At 45.2% G+C, this 22500-nt stretch overlaps 1 protein-coding gene across 1 annotated transcript in view; it reads left to right on the top strand.

Annotated features, from left to right (window-relative positions):
• The window catches only part of efnb2a (ephrin-B2a), a 30922-nt gene extending 16496 nt beyond the window's left edge, over window positions 1–14426 (top strand). The window contains 4 exon segments of the mRNA XM_056579721.1: window positions 6448–6540; window positions 7688–7728; window positions 7730–7802; window positions 9772–14426. Coding sequence (XP_056435696.1) covers window positions 6448–6540; window positions 7688–7728; window positions 7730–7802; window positions 9772–10202 — 638 coding nt within the window. The 3' untranslated portion in view covers window positions 10203–14426.
• Window positions 14427–22500: the final 8074 nt, after the last annotated feature.

The raw sequence follows: 22500 nt of genomic DNA on the forward strand, positions 1-22500 counted from the left end.
TCCACTTATAATGGTGGAGGCCACACATCAATGGAACGGATCCCTATCTCAACCAATTGGATTAGTGCTGCCTTATGTTAAGTGTTGTGCCAAGGCAAGAATTTAGATGAGACAGGGGGCATGTACCAAACCCTCCCTCACACCCTCCCTCCCTCAGGCCTGAATTCAAACTAATGATTTGACTATCTCCTCCCAACTGTGGGGAGTAGACTGACGATGGAGCCCCGTTGGAATCCATTTTTGGTTCTCGTCGTAGAATGAAACTCTGATCTGCTTTTTTTCCTTTCATGCAGTGTCCCTGCTGGTCCCTAGATAATTTGCATGGCGATGGCTATAGCTACATGTTTCAGTGTGTGTGTTTTATATTTGAATATTTGCCTGACCACATCTGGTGGCTTTTGCATGTGTGCGTACCAATGTGTGGGCATGTACGTCTGAGTGCCCACACGCACGTGCGCAGACCTTTTCAGTGGTAGCAGCTTCACCCTGCTCCAGTTGATGTTATTGTTGGAGGCAGCATGGCCTGCAGCAGGGAACCTAGTGAGCTGAAAGTTTACATGATCCGAAGAGAGAGAGAGAGAGAGAGAGAGAGAGAGAGAGAGAGAGAGAGAGAGAGAGAGAGAGAGAGAGAGAGAGAGAGAGAGAGAGAGAGAGAGAGAGAGAGGGAGAGGCCGAGAGACGTAGACACAGGCTGGGAGAGTGAAACACACACACGCACACACACACACACACACACACACACACACACACACACACACACACACACACACACACACACACACACACACACACACACACACACACACACACACACACACACACACACACACACAGGGCTGAAAGAGAGAGAGAGAGAGGATTGGGCGAGAGAGAGAGAGACCCACAGGAAGAGAGAGACACACACATGCACACATAGAGGGTGCAATAGAGTGAGAGTCACAGGGGAGAGGGAGAGAGACAGAGTGCAGTAGAGCGAAAGCGATCTAAATAGGGAACGAGAGAACACAGAGAGAAAGGGGGAGAGCATAATGAGCAAGAGTAAGAGACCTAAAGATGAAGGCTTGGAGGGGGGCGCGGGGGGAGGATGAGGAGAGAGTGAGAGAGAGAGAGCGAGAGAGAAAGCCAGAGAGAGAGAGAGAGAGAGAGAGGGATAGAGAGAGAGAGAGAGAGAGGCATAAGGGAGAGACAGATGCACAGAACAGGGAGTAAGAGAGCTAAAGAGAGATAAGAATATTGAGGCAAGGGATAGAGAAAGAGGGCACTATGGAGAGAATGATGGAGAGGGAAAGAGGTAACAGGATCAGAAGTACATAAAGAATTGGATTTGAAGTAACAATGAGACATGGTCAGGGAAATTCCATTACAATCTGAATCATTATTTTCTCCAAAGAGAGCCCAGGCCCCCTCCAGTTTCTTAATGTCATGAATTTGAGAAGTTCAAATAAAACAATAATAAAAAAAGATCTCTAACCACCACTGTGCTTTCAGATGTGTGCTTTTAAAGATTAAACTCAACGATGAAAGTGCCGCTGTGCTGCTATAATTCATTGTTGTTCTTTGGGGCTTTCTGTGCGAGCGTGTCATGGTGCGTTTGTCAAGTTATGCTCAAAGGAACAAACCACTGCAAAAGCTGGGAGCCAATTATTTCTTAAGGACATGAAGATGTTTGATATGCGCACATTAGCTTCATTCAGCCAAATTAAGTAGAGACAGACCATGGACGTCTATGCTGGTGTGTGGCGCTATCTGTGTGTGTGCATGTGTGTGTGTTAATAGAGCGACTGTGTGTTTGTGTGTGTGTGTGTGTGTGTGTGTGTGTGGGTGTTTCAAGGCTAGTGATTACCAGGTGTTTGGGTATTTGAGGCTATATCCCAGCTTCACCAGAGTCTGCACCAGAGAGGGGGCGTTGGGGAGGGGAGGGGGGAGGGGGTCACGGGGGTCCCCCTTGTCGGAGGTGATTAAGACGTGGGGTCCGCTGACGTGCCCTGGCCAGCGCTCCACCACCGGCACCATGGCAACGGCTCTTTTCATAACAGGCCCTGCCAGTGCGCCCGATGACGGTCGCTCTGTCATGGTGTTTCTGTACATCTCTATCCTCCGTCTCTGTCTCGCCGTCCTGGAGAGGAGGAGGAGGGAGGGGGAGGAGGAGGAGGGAGGAGGATGGAGGAGGAGGTCGAAAAGGAGGGAGGGGGAGGGAGGGGGAGGAGGGGGTGGAAGTTGAATGTAGTCTGCGGTTGATCATTGATCATTGTGTATTAGTAGCTGAGGGAGGAAATTGAGTTTAGAGCCTGCAGTCCTTGTGTTGGTCTGAGCGTCTGCCTCGCTCTGCTCTCACCAGATTGGTCGAAGGGAGGTGTGTGTGTGTGTGTGTGTGTGTGTGTGTGTGTGTGTGTGTGTGTGTGTGTGTGTGTGTGTGTGTGTGTGTGTGTGTGTGTGTGTGTGTGTGTGTGTCTGTGTGTGTGTGTGTGTGTGTGTGCTTTGGAGGGAGGGAGGTCTTAATTAGATAACAGTTGTATAATTTAAGTGGAGTAGATGGGGGCAGGGGTGGGGGGTTGGGGGAGGGGGGGTTTGAGGGAAGGTGATAGTGGGAAATGACTTTGTGATGCATATAGAGCCAAGTGTGTGTGTTTGAGGGAGAAAAGTAATGTTTGTTTGAGAGAAGAAGAGGCCTTGATGTCTTACACCGGTGATCGGTCTGAAGAGCAGAGTGTCTCACGCACACACACACACACACACACACACACACACACACACACACACACACACACACACACACACACACACACACACACACACACACACACACACACACACACACACACACACACACACACACACACACACACACACACACACACACACACACGCACACAAGGTGCCAAAAGGTTTGTGAATGAGGGAATCCTTTTAAATACTCCTGCCTAAACAAATTGTTAGTGTGTGTTTGCTAGGTGTGTGTTGACGCGGCCATAAGATCATTTCCACTTCACAGTACTCCTCAGGCTGATGTGAGACCATCCAGTTACAACACAGTGTGGACATGTAGAGAATAATAGATCCCAAGCACCACAAATAATTTTTTTATTGGAACAACAGTTACCAACTTTAACGCAGCCATAAATAAGATACTCTACTACCCTGCTCTCTCTCTCTCTCTCTCTCTCTCTCTCTCTCTCTCTCTCTCTCTCTCTCTCTCTCTCTCTCCTTTCGCTCTCTCGCCCTTTCTCTCTCCTTTGATCTGTTGCTCTCTCGCTCCCTCTCCCTCTGGGACTGCTGGATTAATCTCAAACCATGTTTTCTCCCTTTATGTCAGAATGTTCATCTCTCTCTCTCTCTCTCTTGAACGCTCTCTCTAGCTCTCTCTCCCCCCCCCCCCTCCCTGTATGTCTTATCTGGGGGCTGTAGTGGCTATAGAGCTAGCAGTAGTTGGATGCTAAGCCCATTTGTGAGGGGCTCGTGAGCCATGTTAGACCCTTGCACCCTTCCCCCCAGAATGAGGGATGAGCCGCTACTGGTTAGCTTTAGCCTAAGCATGCCTAGCCCTCTCTAGCCATTGGGTTTGGCAGCCTAGCATAGCCTAGCCTAGACAGTCAGCCTGAGTCAACTATTACATTCTGTTCGAATGCAAGCTTGGCAGGATGACAGATTTGCCTTTGCCTAACTGTGTGTTTGTGTCTGCAGATCTAATTACTTACGATATATATTATATATATATATATTTGGTTTCATTTAAACACCTCAGCCAACTCTCTACAAGTCGTTTTTGCACTTTGTTGGGGTGGTTTCAACCAAATTGATGAGGTAGTTTGGATGGTGTTCATGTGTTCATTGGTTTTATTGGTCAAACGGAACAAGGGATGGAAGAGTGACAGAGAGAGACGGAGAGAGGGTTGACTGACACATACCTTCTGTTCAGTTCACCAGTTCAGACTTTGGAACTCAAACATTCTACGCCCTAATGCTTCTGTTGCCAAACACACAAACACAGACACACACACCCTCTTATATCCAGTGTCCAACGCAAACACAGGTTGTTTAATAGTTATAATGATCGTCACACATAGCAACCAGCAGCACATAAGACAACCAATCATCTCGCTATGGCGCAGGATTGGGGAATTCCTGCCTGTGTAGCGAACAGGTTTAATAGCACATAGACACACACACACACACACACGCACAAACACAAAACAACAAGCCTTTAATGTGATTTGTCTGTAATATGCCTTCAGTCCCACACTAGAAAGCCATAGGTCAGTAGAATAGAGGTGTGTATGTGTGTGTGTGTGTGTGTGTGTGTGTGTGTGTGTGTGTGTGTGTGTGTGTGTGTGTGTGTGTGTGTGTGTGTGTGTGTGTGTGTGTGTGTGTGTGTGTGTGTGTGTGTGTGTGTGTGTGTTTGAATGCACGGGGCTCAGGCACATGCTCCTTGTGTCAAGACTGTTCAGACAGACTTGTAGAAATTAAAGGAAACGTTAAGAAGTTGTACTAGAAGAGAGAAAGGCAGAGAGGAGAGAGGGACTGATGGGACTTTGAGAATATATTTTTGTTGTCTTTGTTTACTTCTCAGCCTGGTCGGTTTTATTATTAGACGGAGGCAGCCCCGGAGCAACTCACTGCTTTACTTTATTTATTTATTAAATTAGTCGTTTTATTTTGCCTTCCTTTGGGATTTGGCAAGGAGTTGATGAAAATCTTTCTGGGGGGCGGGCAGGAGTTGGGGGGGTGGGGGGGAATGATGGGTGAGGGTTTGGAGAGAGTGGATGGGGGTCGGGGGGGGAGACGGGGGGTGGTCGGTTGGGAAGGCACTCGTGGGGTGAAGGAAGCATAGCGCCTGCCTCTCTTTGCAAATGGATGAGGGGGTAAGGTAGACACTGAGAGCAGGGGGAGGGGGTCGGGCACTGGGAGGGGAAGGGAGGAGGGGGGAGGTGGGATGGGTGAGGGGTCTGGGAAGGTGGGGGGAATGCAGGGGGGATATTGGAGGGCCAGTCTCCCAGTGAATGTGGGCCACTGCACATTGGCGGCAAGCCAAGCCGCTAAGCTCTGGCAACTCGTTAGCCTCTGTGTTACTGACCTGATAGACCACAGCCCCCCCCCCCCCCCCACACACACACACACACACACACACACTCCCTCTCTCACACACATGCACTACTCCTGCCCCCCCCCCCACGTCAACCGCTACTGCTGACTCCATTCACTCCTTGTCTATAGACCGTGGCGTCTAGCGCCTGCAGTTGAAGCCGCCGCCAGCAGGGGCAGTAAAGGGATGAACGAGGCAGGCGTAACCAGGGAGAAAGCATGGTTCCCACTCAGCTTTTCAAAATGTCCGTCTGCGGTTAGCTAGTCCTGTTCTGAGCTGCAAAGTACTATTCTAAAGCCGAGTTTTGGGAATAATAGGTTTAAACATGCTCTCTGTTTGAACTATAAGCATCCTTGAGCGGGATTGCTATCCCTATCTCTTTAACAACCTATGTGTGATTCAACCGTATGGCACTTTAGATTAGATAACGGTTTTGCCTGAATAGTAAAAAAATTATAAAATGTTTGGTTGTAGTGTCCTTGAGACTTATGAGGGTCTTCCTCAACTAACATCTGCCACCTTAAACATAGCGTTTAGCTCCACACGACCACCCTCTCCAATGCTTATTTAACTGCTTACTTAGGTCCTTTAAAGTTTTTTTATATTAAAGACCTGCTGAAATGTTTATTACCACCTTCTGGTAACCTCCTCTTCAAGCTGCTGTTTCAGGAGGAAAGTGTCCTCATGTCTCGCTCTTTTTTTCTTCTCTGGTTTTATTTATCTTTTTAGTTCATTTTCTCCCTCCCCTTCTTCTTGTCCTTGGGTGTTTGTCCACATGAATGTTTCATGGCCTTTAAAATCCAAGAGTGTGTTCTTTAATAACCGTCTGGAGTGTCATTAGCGCTAATGTGAGATAAGCCTCCGTAGAATTACCAGTGGTCTGCCAAAATGGACGCCGACACATGGACCAATATTCTCTCTCTCTCTCTCTCTCTCTCTCTCTCTCTCTCTCTCTCTCTCGCTCGCTCTCTCTCTCTCTCTCTCTCTCTCTCTCTCTCTCTCTCTCTCTCTCTCTCTCTCTCTCTCTCTCTCTCTCTCTCTCTCTCTCTCTCTCTCTCTCTCTCTCTCTCTCTGTCTCTCTTTCTCTGTTTCTCTCTCTCTCTCTGTCCACCTCCTTTATTCTTAACTGCCCAGTCCACCGGGTCCCATCAGCCCAGTTAGGGATATTACAGTACATAATTACTCAAGCTAATTAGCTTTTGTAGATGTGAAATACACTCTGCTGATGTCGAGTGACTTAAGATGAAGGACAGGTGTACCGTGTCTCATGTACTCACATTTTCCCTTGGGACCCGCTAACATGCTAACTGCTAATGTCCACCAACTAGTGGTTAGTGGCTAACCCGTTGTTCTGCTCCTACCCACAGCTACGTCCAACACCACCATGGACGGCATCGATAACCAGGAGGGGGGAGTGTGCAAGACCAAGTCTATGAAGATAGTCATGAAAGTGGGGCAACGTGAGTACTTTGGTCCAGTTGTTTAGTTATTATGTTCTTCCAGGCTAATCTCTGTAGCTCTGTAGCGGGCACCTCCTCCTTTGTGTCAACGGGGGATGAGGAGCTGGAGAGGAGCAAGTCCTAATAAGGCCATGAGAGGAGGGTTTACGCTCCTAAAAGCGCCCATCATCTCCATGACACCTGGGGCGGACAGGGGCCAACAGATCAAATCTAGCGGAAGGCTAGCGCATCGAAGCAAACACTTGCATTCCCAACACACACATACAAACAATCACACACATACACACACACACAAGCCTTCTGAGCCAGGCCATCTGCGCATGCAAGCTTACGATAGATGAACACCACATGCAGAAGCAAACGCATGCACGCACGCATTCACCACACACACATACACCATGAAGGGATGCGTCACAACACGCACGTGGTGGCCCGTTCTTCCACACAAGTGAGTTTGTGTTTAAATATATACGCCTGTGGCTGACATAGTCATACAAGTAAACGCAGGCACACATATATTTGTACACATCGATGGATTCTCCAGATGTTTTTCTTCGTATCTGCTGCACATCCAAAGTGGAATAGAAACCACTTACTTTCTGTGAGGAAACAGCATCCAGCCCTTGTCCTTAATTAATGGCCATGATTATTCATAAATCATGAGGTCGTCTGCCACTCGACACCACCATTTCCAGAGGTCGTCGCACACGCTCAGTGATGCCGAATGCTCTGAAGGTCAGGGCATTAATCAGCCCGGGTCTGTTCAAGGACAGAGGAAATGTGACAAAAATCAAAGAACATATTTTGAACTCAAACCAAAAAGTATTAGTTCATAGTTCTTTAGCCTAAAGGGCTGTGACCCAAACATAAAATCAACAAGAAAGCGGTGAGCAGTCCAGTGTTAGCCGCAGACCAAGAACAGTGTGGAAGAATGAGTCTGCTTCTAGCATGAGTCAACATTTTGTTTATTAGATTTCAGTTTTACTACTCTCAAGGGGGAAGCGGAGGGCTGCGATAATTTGAGTCCTCACTTAACTTGTGTTGACTTACATAAAATGAAGTTGTTTTCTTTATTAAACAGAATGTCTCAGAGTGCGTTCTAAATCAATACAGTCCTTAACCTGCGTGTTTACTGTTTGTCTTGCAGAACCCTCAGATACTCTCTCGCCCAAAGGCACCCCAACCAGGCTGCCCGTACCCCCCGAAGAACCCCGACATCAATGAACCCCACAGACCAAATAACGAAGTGCTGGAGAAGTCAGGTAAGAGACCACTCCACTTTATGGCCCATCGCTGCCAGGCCTTTAATTGAATGTTGGATTTATCCACCCAATGTGGCATTTGGGCCGACAGACAGATAGCAGTACCAAGAGGATAGCAATGGGAGAGTGTCCATGAAGTAAAACGTGTGTATGTGTGTGTGTGTGTGTGTGTGTGTGTGTGTGTGTGTGTGTGTGTGTGTGTGTGTGTGTGTGTGTGTGTGTGTGTGTGTGTGTGTGTGTGTCTGTGTCTGTGTGTGTTTGTGTGTGTGTGTGGGAGGGGTCAGAGATTCATTAGCTGACCATGGCACATAAAACTGATAGGGATCTGTAGAAGCTGTGGTGGACTGAGAGAGATAGAGTCTCCTCCCATTTCTATTCTCTCTGTCTTTCTCTCTCCTGCTCTCTCTCTCTTCCTCCCCCTCTCTCTCCCTCTCTTTCTCTCTCTCTCTCTCCCCCTCCCACTCCCACACCCGCTCGCCCTTATCAGCTCTGCTGTAGAGGACTTACAAATAAACCCTGTCAGAGCAGAAATAAGACCTACAATTTCCGCTGCAAACTGTCTTCTTAGGAAGGGCACAGTTCTAAAAAAAAACAACAACAACATCCACATCCAGAGAAAAACAAGCTGTCCTATATAGCGGACGCCCTGTCCTGATTCTGAAAGGGCATGGCTTCAACAGCCATGTCTTCCCCCCCTCCCCGTCTCACCCTAAACCCTTCTGACATCGTCCCACGACGGGCTGCCAGCACTCAGAGGTAAACCTCCATGCTGGCATAGCTCTCCTCCGCATCCACCACCACCACTACCACCCTGCTACCTTCTCCATCTCCTCCCCTCCTCCTCCCCACCCTGCCTCCCAGCTCAGGGAGGTGGCAGCATACGGGGACGTCTGAGTGTTTCGTCAGAGAGTCTGAGGCAGCTTAATCCTCTTGTAAAACAAAGGACGGGTCCCTGTTTTGGGCTCGCTGCCATACTCCATCGTACCTTCCCTCCCTCCCTCCCTCCCTCCCTCCCTCCCTCCCTCCCTCCCTCCCTCCCTCCCTCCCTCCCTCCTCTCCTATCCTCGCCTCACTCAGCACTTTTATCGTCCCCTGTGGGCGGGTTGGGTGGGGTTCAGAGGGGGAGGGAGTGGAGGTTGCAGGGAGAGGAGAGAGGTCGGGACAGGACAGGGAGACAGAGTGGTCGTACCCAGAGAAGGAGCTCATGTCCTGGGGGAGAGACAGAGAGAGATAGAGAGAGAGAGAGACAGGGCTGCCCTTGGGTGTTGGATGAGCACCAGGAAGGCCATCGCTGGGAGTCAGAGCACAGCTTGGGTTTCATAATTCATGCCTCGCGATGATATCGGATTTCTCTGTCTCTCCGTCTCTACTTTTTCATCCGACGCCACCAACTGTTTGTTAGAAAAGGAAGCAAGCTGTGTTTTTTTTGCAATTAATTTAAGTTGTTTCTTCAACTCAACCCCCCCCCCCCCTCCAACTACCCACTACCACCACCCAGGCCGCTATCTGTATCTTGTATCAGGCTGTGCTCTGACCTAGTTTCAAGGTTGCAGCCACGACCAGCTGAATTTGAATAGCAACCAATCGAATGTGACCTTTATGTAAAAGCCTAGTGGTGGAAGCAGGGCCCCCTTGTATCAAATCTCTCTCTCTCTCTCTCTCTCTCTCTCTCTCTCTCTCTCTCTCTCTCTCTCTCTCTCTCTCTCTCTCTCTCTCTCTCTCTCTCTCTCTCTCGCTCCTTCGGACTGCCGAACATAGGTGTTCAGTTGGTTTCTGTGTGTGTGTTCCAAGCAAAGCATGGTATCTGCAAGTTTTTGCAAAACCCCCAAAATGCTGTGGGTGTATAGGATTATAAGGCTGTTGAAAGAACCGGGCGATTCTCCTTTTAAACCTCTGTAGAAGGCTTTGTGTGTGTCTTTGCATCAGTAGGTAACCTCTCTCTTTCTCTCTCTCTTTCTCTCTCTCTCAGGTGTGGCTCCTCGGGAGGGCGGCGGCGGGAACGTGGGCGGCGGCAGCAGCGGCGGCGGAAGCGGCGACAGCAAGACGTCCAGCGTGATCGGCTCCGAGTTGGCACTGTTCGCCGGCATCGCCTCGGGCGGCGTGATCTTCATCATCATCATCATCATGCTGGTGCTGCTGCTGCTCAAGTACCGGCGGCGGCATCGCAAGCACTCACCGCAGCACGCGGCCACGCTCTCGCTCAGCACGCTGGCCACGCCAAAGAGGGGCGGCGGCAACAACAACGGCTCGGAGCCCAGCGACATCATCATCCCGCTCAGGACTGCCGACAGCGTGTTCTGCCCGCACTACGAGAAGGTGAGCGGGGACTATGGCCACCCCGTCTACATCGTCCAGGAGATGCCTCCCCAGAGCCCCGCCAACATTTACTACAAAGTTTGAGCTTTAACGGCGGTTAAAGAGACACCCTTTGGAGAAACTTTCCCTGGCAGAGTTATGGAGTGGTTACGGGAGAAGGGAGGGGGTGGGGGATTAGTTTGTCGTTGTGGTTGTTGTTTGGAGGTGAGTGGGGAGTGGGAGTGGTCTGCCATGGCCAGGCCAGGACACCTGTTAAAGGATCACGCTCTCTTTCTCGCTCTCTCTCTCTCTCTCTCTCTCTCTCTCTCTCTCTCTCTCTCTCTCTCTCTCTCTCTGTCACTCTAGTCCTCTCTCCCTCTCAAGCCCTCTCTTTGTCTCTCTCGCTCTGTCCCGCCCTCTCAATCTCTCCGCCAACCCCTCCTGTTGTCTGACAACGTTTGTTTTTCACTATGGACTCGCTTTTTGCTGCCTGTTTTATTTTCCTCTCCCCCCTCCAATTGTGAGAAATTCTGCAATGGCTCGGGTTGGACGTTGGTATTAGAAAAATGGTGCTGTGGATGGATGGAGAAGGATGGAGGATGGAGAAGGAAGCTGCTTTCTGGAGCTTGATTGCTCTACAAAATGGAATGGAATGCCCAAGCAGACGGACATACAGATGCATCCGCATGTGTGCGTTTTCTTTTTTGTTGTATTATTTTGAGATGAGCTGGACCTACGGATGCATGGATGTAAACGTGGGGGAGAAGAGATGGAAGACGAGGCCTAGGCTTCTCGCCTCCTCGGCGTGTCTGGGCCTTGAACCCTGAGGGAAACGTCCACTTGAATAACTAAATTAAAGAGACTCAAACAGAGAGAGACAGACGGAACCGAAAGAGGTCAAAGAGAAGACAGGGGCCGAGCATGAACTCATGGCACAAAATGGCCGCCTAGCACCTCTATTCCCCCACGTTCCCACGTCCACCCCTATTGCCGTTACAAGCCAGAAAGACTCTGTGGATTAACCGGAAGGAAGTAGAAAGCTGGGAGCAGTGATCGGAACGATCCTCTCTGGAACTTTCCTGACCGACTCGCAGAGGTCACCCTTTGCCCTCTTTCATCCACCCTGCTCCCCGTCCCCAACAGACACATTGACACACTCATACCCATCACACAGAGGACACGCCTGCTGTTTCTGTCATTGTGAACTGTTCTATTGTGTTCTATCATGGACAACAATCATCCTTCCCAGTCCATCCCCCCTCCCAACTGCATTTAACATTTGACGGACAACATGCTTTTGTTTCAGATGTTACTTGAAGGTTTTCATCGAGTGGAAATATTGTTTTTTTGTAAAGTCAACATTAACTGTTCTTATTTTTGGCCATATCTGCTTTTAATTCCCTGGTATAGTAAAAGTGGAGATAGTATTTCTTTTCCTTCAGTGGTATGGTATTATTGGAACTCATATTGTATGTGTCGGTGTCATTGACAAAAAAAAAATTACCCAAATATTAAGGCCGATGTGCCAGGAGTATCGATAGTGCGGGAAGGGGAGCGGAGGAATGGCGATCTTTATTTTGCGCCGTCTCACCAGGGAGACAGGCCGTGCGCTACGTCATCCTTCTGCGGACTCAGGTCTGGGAACCAGGTCGCTTCTGGGAAGGGTGGAGGTCTTTCTTATTATCTAATAGAGCAGCACTTTTAACTTTTTTGTACCTCCACCCTGACATCGGTCCACAGAGAGATGTAGAGCGAATAAAAGAGAGAGAGAATAGGTATAGAGATAAGAGAGACTCTGTTTTCCCGACAGTTAAGAGGCGAAACGTAATTAGTGCGAGGGCTAGCTTGAGCTATTTAGAAAACTGTTCTTTCGGGGAAGCATTAGGGCAATACGTAATCCACCTTGCCTTAATGCCATTAAAGCATCGAGAGAAGAAGAACTAGAAGGAAACGCCAGTGGGACAAGCCGAGGCTTGCGGAGCCGCTGGCTGAACAAGCTCTAGGTACTGTAATGTCTGCACCTCCAGGGGTGCGGGGGCATTAAGGGTGCCTCCAGGCCCGGTGCTCTCCTATTCATGTTCAACTAAAAAAAGAAGCACAGGGACATCTAGTTACATTGTCACTGTTTCTCAATCTTCATTAGCATTTCCATATTGTCAGTTTTTTTATTTTATTTACTTTATTATTATTATTGTTTGATTTTTCTTTCTTTTTTTTTTTTTTTAAAAAAGATGTACATTTAAAATACAACATTGAAATCATGAAAAGGTGGAGAGAGAAAAAAAACAAGGAAAGCAGAATTTATTTATGATTGACACATAGAGCACATGTGTTGTCAGGCAGAAGGTAGGAGAAGAAGTCAGAAGAATTAATGTTAATATATTATGGTATAAGTGCACATTATGCAAGCTAGGTTTCTGATTATTCGATATCTCTCGCCCCAACGAGTCCCATATTTTTCTCAAAGTTGAATCCCGGCTGGGGCTTTGGCTCTCTGTCGGTCGGCCGGGACTAGATTCCTGGGAACTGGGCACATGGAAGAGCATCCTCGGGGGGGCATTCTCCCCAAAGAGGGAGTAGAGTTATCAGACCCAAAAATAGCTCACAAGGGGGAGGGGGGGCACAAAAGGTCAGGAGTAGCCTGTCTCCCACACTCACCCACTGTAGCATCTCCCAAAAGGATGACTCCCAAACCCACACGCCCTTGATCCTCCTCAGCACCACCTACACCCCCACCACCATCCTCCATGTTTTTTTCTCTGTGCGTACCCACGCGTGTGTATGTGCCGTGCGAGTGCATATGTGTGTGTACTGTGTGTCCTTTTTTTTTTTTAAGCGGTAGTCAGCTATTTTCAGTTCATTCATATTTGTTGCTGACTTTGGCCTGGGAACATTTGTGACTCGACCAAGGCCAAGCCATCAAGCATAGATCTGGTCATGACATACACATTCTCATTTGCCCATTTGAAACAAAAAAAACATCAAATTTCACCGAAAAGCCAAGCCTTGTATGGTCTGAAGTTTGTGCCTCTAAGAGGCCACAAAATCTGCAAATATGCAATTTTTATTTATTTTTTTAATCAGTCCTGAGGAAAAAAACAAACACCTATGGAAAGTGTTCTTAACCACTGAAAGATGTAACAACAAAATGACACAAAACTAGCAAAGAACGTCACACGAGCCTGCTGTTAGGGTTTTCTTTCTTTTTGTTTGTAGTATTACTTTAACCATTTCTTTTCTGACTATGTGCCGTAGTACAAAGGTAAACTGTGAAAAATAAAAACATATAAAGATGTATCACACCTGGACAGATGTTTAAAGAAAAAGGTGAACAAATATATATACAGTACAAACCACAAACGAAATGGCTGTTTAGTTGCTGTCTGACTGCGGCAGAAAATGACAATCTTATTAGTTTCTTTGAATCTGGGGTACTTTTCCTAGTTGATATTCTGCTGGCACTCCTCCGATATTTACCGGGCGGGAAATATCTCAGCCATTTATGAAATGACAAAATCATGTTGGAGGAGTATCGGTTACGAGTCTAGGAGAAGTACCTCAGGCTAATGTAAAATGCCTTGCTCGTATGGTCAACCCTTGGTCACCTGACTCAGTAATTTTGCACCGTACTTCTGTAGGTAAGAATCTGTAAATACATTAATGTTTGTATTGTATATGGATCCTGGGTTGTTACAATAGCCTTATTCACCTTTTTAGGAAATTAAATGAAAAAGAAAAACGCAGAAAAAATGGAACACACTTCAGTAAAACAGAGCATACTACTTTTTTGGTAAATAGCTTGTGTAAATATTGACCAGAACCCAATAAAACCATTTTTTTATAAACTCTTAAAGTAAGATGTTTTGTATAAAATTTGAATTTTTTGCTATGTATTTTAGCTAGCGCTCGTTGAAAAGCCTTTGTCGTCCCACTCCCTCCCCTTTTGCACTGTTTCCATGGTAATTTGGTTTTTAAAAAATGAGAGGAAAGTTGCCAAACCGACTGCTGCATATTTGTGCCATAAGTGTGTACCATAAATATTTATTGAATTCGTTTTTTTTTTTTAATGATTTGAACTTTGTCCAGTTTGTGAGTAACACAGTATTATGATTGCGTTGTTTGTTTGTCAACCCCTAGTTTTCTTTTGTTCGTCATGGTAACCGGGTGGCCGTAGCCCCTCCCCCGACCCCTTGCAGTATAAGATGGCCGACCGTGAAAAAGTGGTTTCAACATTCAAAAAATTAAAAGAAAATGAAAAGTGAGGAAAATGACACACATTCCACCAGTCTGTTACGAACTGAAAATGTTTTTCAATAAAATGTTTTTCCTATGGACGTGCTGTCTGTTTATGTTTCTTTGTCTTAAAATAGTATTCCTTATGGATAAATATATTTAATATAGTGTGCATATGTATGCACACTATATTAAAGTATTTTCATAATAATTCATAACTAGAAAATGCATTTCCTGCAGAAAGTGACAGCTGAATGAAAAGTGCAAAGCATATCTAAAAATGCAGAAATGTAAATGGAATTGAATTGAAGAATCTGAAAGGTCAAATGTATTGCCCTGCACTGCTGAAAAATCTGAAAGTTCAAATGTATTGCAGTGCACTGCTAAACAACCCGGAAGCTGAAATTGAAAACTGACTGATGCTGAATTGCATATGAGAAGCAAAGTGCTGAAATACATTGTTACAAAAACTAGAAGTTAAACTGTAATACTGTGTAAGCTGGAAGATAGTAATAGTAGTGGTACTAGCTGTACTAGTAGTAGTAGTAATAATGGTAGTAGTAGTAGTAGTAGTAGTAGCCTAGTAGTTTTAGCTGAAGTAGTAGTAGTAGCTGAAATAGTAGCTGAAGTAGTAGTAGTGGTACTAGTAGTAGTAGCAGCTGAAGTAGTAGTAGTATTAGTAGCAGCTAAAGGTGCACAAACGATATGCTTTATGAAAGGTATGGTAATGACTGATTTTTGTAGAAAGAATTATAATAATCCCGCCAGTTTTTTTAAAACCAGCCGAAATTGTATGTACTCGCCTAATGCTAATTTTTCCAGCCTAACGTGATTAAAAGTATTCCAATTGGGCAGGAAAAAAAGCCCAATTGGGCAACGCTGCCTGAACATCTTAAAAAATAGTCCAATTGAGCGGGAAAAACTGCCCAATCTGGCAACACTGCCTGCATGTCCTCACGCTCTTAACTCAGCGTAAATCAATGAGACCAAATGAAAACGAAGCCGATATGGAACTTAAACTGTGATTATGAAAAAAGTATAAAGGTAATCGAAATTCAGATCATTGAAGATACAAGTGCTTCGATTAGTCAAACCTTTGAACGAAGTTCAACGATACAAAATTGACCAAGTTACGAAGGCTGAAGTAGGCCTAGTAAGTGTCAGAGAATGGGCGGACGGCTACGCTCTAAAAAATAGTGTTTTAAAAGTAGAATATCTTAGAAAGTATAAAAAAAATAAAATAAAAAAAAATCAGATTCCAAGCTAATCTGAACATTTTAAAATTGGAATGGAGTCTCAAGGTGAAAAATCGAGGAAGGCGATAGGTCTCAAAGTTTGTAGAGAATAATATAGAAAGAAAGAAAGAATAATACTTAAGAACAATAGTTGAACGCTGCATACAGCACTCCCCTAATGAAAATATATTTACCTTATATGCTAGGTAAAGCCTTTAAGGTCAATACAAATAATTGTAGCCTATAGAATTTAGAGCAAGTTAAATTAGAAAATATTTAACAAATTGTGTAATATAAGGAAAACAGTTAAAAAAACTGATCCAGTCTGAACTAGTAGAAATTTGATTAACCCAGGCTAACAATGTGCCTATGCACTGAAAATGTAATGGTCATTCAAATGGCATACTTTCATGTATTCAAAAAATAATCCATAAAATAAAATGAATTGGGGATTGGGATGGTCAATAGAGCATCTGGAAGCAGGGAGGTTGTGGTGTGGAGGTGATGATGATGTGGCGGTAAAACTGAATGGGTGACGCAATGCAAAGGCAGCCATTACGTCTCAGTGGGGTGAAGCTTGCTCCATGGAAAAGGTAATGCTTGTGTGCCAACCAGCAATGAGTCAAGCAATGTTGTTTTAATGTGCAATTTAGGCTTCTCAATAACAACTAGTGGGTTGGCGCCCATGGTTTGATTAGCCACTATGCTTAGAATTGGGGAGAAGGCATACTAAGCCTTGTGGGCTACATGTTTAACTGGTTAAGCACGGCTGCCTCATAGCAGGTACCATACTGAACCCTTTCTGGGTGGGGCTTTAAATGTTCTTGTGGCTGTTGGGTCCGGAAAGTGCCTAACAGAAGACATGTTGCTGAAAAAAGGCCTCTTGTTAAATCTATAGATACAATGTGTTATGCAGATGTAAAGAGTGTGCTCTACAGAATGGAGATGGACAATAAATGTTAGTGCTATAGAAAATGTTTCATGTTAATGTGTGTCTGCTTCATGGTCGAGAAAGGATTCCTTTGCCGTCTCAGCTCAAGCTTTCTGCTTTTTCATGTGTTTTTGTTCACTCAAGGGTTTAGCATTAGCACAAAGCATCAGATTCCATTCAAATGCGGCCTGTAAAGAGCTTTGAGTATATAAAAAAAGGGCTAAATACACAAATTCAGTTGTTTCGTTTTTATCTGGTATTAGCTTAGCTTCAATGTGTTGTCTGTCAATTATCTTAAACAATCTTCTGCAAACCTATAAGGATAGTAAGGCCTATACAGCATCCCATAGCATTATAGAACCAATTTGAACCTCAGAACTCCAAGTTCGCAAAGAGGTTAAACATGTTGGCCATTTTTCTCCTGCCCTGTTATTTTGACTTACGTAACTGCTCCAGAAAATAACATCAATGTGGTGTAAGTAACCAACATCATCGACAAAAATGCAGGACTCCAACAAAATACCCGATAGATTAAAACACAAATTTTACCAATCTGTAGCATACAGTAAATGTCTGTTCCTTCTGGTGTACATAAAATGATTGCTTTAATTTCTTCCAATTTCTGGAGCCGTTATAATATGAAAGCTAAATGCTATTTTATGACTCAAATGTACAAAATAACTGTACTCACTGAAGATGCTCTGTTTATGAGGCAATAGTTACCAATCAAATCATCATTCAACTGTGGCGGCTTTCCCTTATTGTTTATTAAAATATAAACACAGCAAAATTGATGAATTCATTAACTTGCCTTAGAAGCAGAGGACCAAACAAAATGGCCCCCCATCTGCAACTTCTTCCATCTCCATAACTCCCCACTTTGATGAGGAGGGGAGAAGGGTGTGCTGGTGGTCTAAGTGTGTGTGTGTGTGTGAGTGTGTGTGTGTGTGTGTGTGTGTGTGTGTGTGTGTGTGTGTGTGTGTGTGTGTGTGTGTGTGTGTGTGTGTGTGTGTGTGTGTGTGTGTGTGTGTGTGTGTGTGTGTGTGTGTGTGTGTGCGTGCATGGACATTCAAATGTTTTTCTATTTAACATTTCTGTTTTATCTCCCCCGCTTTCATGCCAGGGATTGCAGAGGGCTGCTGAGAGGCAATGAAGCTTTGCGGATGTTTAATGTTTTCCCACTCTTGCTCCTTCACTTTCTCCCTTTCTTTCTCACTTTCTCCATCTCACACCCTCTTTTTACTCCTCACATTCTAGCTCCCTCTTTCTCTTGCTCCCTCTTTTTCTCATTCTCTTCCCATGTCTCTTTATCTTTCGCCCTCTCTCTCTCTCTCTCTCTCTCTCTCTCTCTCTCTCTCTCTCTCTCTCTCTCTCTCTCTCTCTCTCTCTCTCTCTCTCTCTCTCTCTCTCTCTCTCTCTCTCTCTCTCTCTCTCTCTCTCTCTCTCTCTCTCTCTCCCTCTCTATCCCTCTCACTAACACTATTCAACAGGCAGTTTGTCACATGGAGAGTATGACATGGCATGGTTAAGGACTTCCTAAGCAAACCCTGCCACTCTGTCTTTCCCTCCTATTATGAACCAGGAGAGGAGCCAGTGGGTGCATGCTCCCAGGGGCCTCCTTCTGTGAAACCCCTCCTGCGACTTGGTCTGTGGAAGATAAACGTCAGGGGCCAGTTGCTGGGGGGTTGTTTGACTGGGGTAAACTGACTCTGAATAGAGTGTACAGAATTCAGCTCTGAATACAGATTCTACCCAAAGAGAACCAAGGAGATAAAGGAAGACACTAAACAGTCCTAGTATTGTTTTTTTTCATCAGCGTAGAATAATGAAATCAAATGTTTTTTGTACGTTCATTCTTGTATGCATCATTGTATGCCCTTGTGGCTCTCCCAAATGTATACACATATGATTCGGGATGTATACATCAAGCTTGCTCTGCGTCCGTTTCCTGAGTAACATCTGCAGGCAGACAGGGCTCAGCTGTGGGCGTATCAGGTAGGAAAGTCCAGAAGGTGATTCACCTAATCATGGACACATGTATCATGTGACCATCCCAGTTTCTGAAACACAAAAGCACTTAATCCAAATAAACCTTCGGATGAATTAGCAACGTAGAATACAGTAACATAATCCTGACGGAATCTCACAATTCCAGGTCTATGATTCAAGCGGAGGAGAACAGATACCTCTCCTGGGTTTGGCCTTGTGGGTGTTATTCATCATCTTAGTCATCCTGGGAAAATAACAGAGATGGTCTTATCTCCTTTGTTGTGGTCCCAGGGCTACACACTTCATTGGGTTTTTCAATCGTCAACACACAACAAATACATTCTGCGGTGTGTACAATTGCCACATGGGAACATTTTATAGACATATTTTTGTTTAGTTTCAGCATTTTCTGAGGCAACTATTTATATGCAATAACATGGAACAAGGTAAAAATGTTTATATGCATTCATTTTGGAAGAATGTATAATGACTGGAATAGATGTATGACATCAATTTATATACTCCTATAGGCTATTCAAATAAATATCTTGAAATTCAATTAAAATGTAGCAATGTTGTGTGCCTCTGTTGTAACATTGACCAGGGTGTTGAGCTTTTAAAAGTTGTCCACACCTTTTTGTCATCCTGAAACCAAACCTATGCTTGACGTACAACCCAGCTGAGGTCACCGGATCCTTGGAGCTTTTCTCTGGAGCAGGTCTTGCCCCAGCCAGCTCCACCAGGTTTCTTGGATTGAAAAGAATAGGTGGATTAGTCACTGGGAATGTAGGTTTAACAGTCATTGGACTGGTTGATATTCCAAGAATGTGGAAGGAATTCAAGTTGCACAAGCATTGATTAATCGATAGAAGCAAGACTGTAGACTGTTGTCAGAATCAGAGTGAAGTTGTTCCTCAGTGGTTGTAGAGGTATAATGAACAGAATACCTTTTTTGATCGTGATTTTCTACTTCTACTGGGTAGACAGTGTTTCATCTGTGTTCTGGCTGCTTTCATTATTTTTTTCTCCTCGTTTCTCCTGTGTTGTGATTCAGCGCTTGGCTGCCGTTCCTCTACCTTCTAATCATTGTCTGTTACAATTGATAAACTATAATTAGCTATCCTGACACATTGAAACTCTGGAGGTGAAAACACCCCCATGTCATCGGTAATTGAAAAGTGACGGAATTACTTTGACAAAGATGTTTGAAAGGGATTTTGGTTTTCATGCTAGAAAAGATGCACTCACAGTATCTTTTTACAACTTCTATAGGCCTAAAATCCCTGAAATAGCGTACGTTTGAATATATTCCATTATATTCCATTATACAAGGAAATATATTAAAGTTCCCATGTTTCACAGGTAAATGTTTGTTCAACTGAAAGATTCCTTTTTGTAAGACATTTAAATTCTTCTCCAGAACAAACTGCTGACATATGCTTGTGTTTAGCAAGTGTGGGCGTGCTTGAGTGCCTGTGTATGCATGTGTTTTTTTTCTAACAATTTCAAGGTAAGACTTGGAACATAAAAGTAATTCTCATAATGAGATTTGAAGCTAGCAATTAGATCCTCCTTAAAAGGTGTGGCTAATGTCTAGCTCGAATGCTTTAAAGACTCTGGCAGGATGTGTAATGGTCCGGTTGTTTGGCTAATGGCTAGTGTGTAATAGCGAAGGTGTTTGGCACCTAGCCAAGGTGCCCTGGTAGTCCAAGGCCCTATCGTACCTCAATAATTATGACTAATTACCAAACATCCGTGGCAGTGTCAAAGTCAAGTCTGATCAATCAAAGCCCAGATCACCAGGTGCATCAGCACAGGAGACCCCCCCCCCCCCCCCCCCCCCCCAGCCCCTGCTGTCCTGGCCATACCCGGAGCTGTCTGTCACCCGGTTGTCATGGGAATAGAGTTTCTTTGAACCACTCACGTCGACATCATTAGAAGCACCCCCGCTGCACAATAAGGGACCCAAAGGCACATCTGGTGGCTTTCCTTTGTTTTTGAAGCCAAAATATTCTTTAAATTATGCTAAGCTCTGCTGCTGGTCTAGCAATAACTCATCTACACAAAAATACAAACACACACGAAATCACAAACAAATCACACACACACACACACACACACACACACACACACACACACACACACACACACACACACACACACACACACACACACACACACACACACACACACACACACACACACACACACACACACACACACACACACACACACACACACAAACACACACACACACACACACTCTCATTCATGTTTGAACTGGCATTTAGTGGCACTCTGGGATTAATTCTAATCTTGAAATGGCATTTCTAGCTACCACTTTTTTCTCATGTTTTATCATTTGCTGCCTTCAATATAATTTCTAGTGTCTCACAAAGACTGTCGTCTGTTATTTCTGTGATCAGCTACGTTCTCCTATTCATGAAAGTTGTTGGCACTGTTGGTTATAACACTATTCAAGATGAATGGTATGCACATCTTCCCACTAAACCTGGAGTAAGACCATGAGGTTTGACTTCTTCAGATTCAGGACTTAGTTGAACCGGATTGGGCTCAACATGGTCTAACACCTCTTCTTCCACCTATTCCAAACGATTAAGCTTCACTTGTGAGTCTCCTCCGGTAATACATTTCTGTTGGTAGGAATGTTACCACTGCTGTCCTGAAACACCCTTCCCCAGCATTATGGAGCAAAATTCCCCCTTCGCTCAGCATCGTATTTCCAACCGTGTTTCAGTTTCATTCAGGCCTGCCAGCCGCCTCCCACTGCCAGCCTGCCAGAGCTCAGCCCTCTACACCTCCATCAGTATTATCACCTCGCTTTGCTTTTTATTTCCTGCCAATCACTGACCCATGACGGAGGCCTTAAGCCCCCTAGGATGCACTATCTGGGGTTATGGCGAGAGATAAATTAACAAGGTGAGTCCATTTCATTTGCATTGTTTTTAATAGTGTGAATGGAGCGGGGCTTTGCATACATAAATATAAATGGATAATTTAGTTGCGTTTCTTTTGGACGCGCGGACCGGATGTCTCGTTGGCGGGTTGGCGTGGCGGCGGTGATGATGACGACGAGGGGAGGAGGAGTGAAGAGAAAACAAAAGACAGCTTTCCTTTTCATAATGCTACCACCGACTCGTCGCCACTGATCCGTGTGATTGGCTGATGATGAGGCTACACACACACACACACACACACACACACACACACACACACACACACACACACACACACACACACACACACACACACACACACACACACACACACACTCACACACACACACACACACATACACCCACACACATACACACACACACACACACACACACACACACACACACACACACACACACACACATAAACGCACGCACACACACATACACACACACACACACACACACACAAACACACACACACACACACACATACACATACACACACACACCTGCTAATAAAGCTTGGATGGTGACGATAATCACATCCAGGGCGACAGACGATTGCATAATATGGCGGAACAATGAGATGAACAAATATTTGGCCCAATGATGTACTTTGACAGCAAAGTGAAGGGAGGGGGGGTGGGGGATGAATTACCTCTCCCAATGATGCTGTGTGCCAGAGGTGGTGGGTGGGGGGATACCTGGCCCTATGATGTGCTCCGCGATGACGGGTACGAGTGTTGAAACAGAGACAATGGATGTACTGTATAGTGCATGAAAGGAACTAGAAACAGGAAAGAAAGAAAGAAAAAGAGAAAGAATGGAAGGAATAAATCGATAGAGAGAAAGGAATGGAAAGAGAGTAAGAAAGGAATAAATAAATCAATGCAAAGAAAGAAAAATGTAATGGACAGAGAGTAAGAACGTAAGCAAGAAAGAAGTAGATAAACAAAGGGAATAGATGAAATGAAGAAATTTGAAATGAAGAAAGAAAAATGGATGGCAAAGGAGGGAAGAGAGCCAGGGAAATGAGATAACATGGTACATGCTAC

Source organism: Gadus chalcogrammus, chromosome 20 (genome assembly GCF_026213295.1).
Source record: "Gadus chalcogrammus isolate NIFS_2021 chromosome 20, NIFS_Gcha_1.0, whole genome shotgun sequence".
Taxonomy (NCBI): Eukaryota; Metazoa; Chordata; class Actinopteri; order Gadiformes; family Gadidae; genus Gadus; species Gadus chalcogrammus.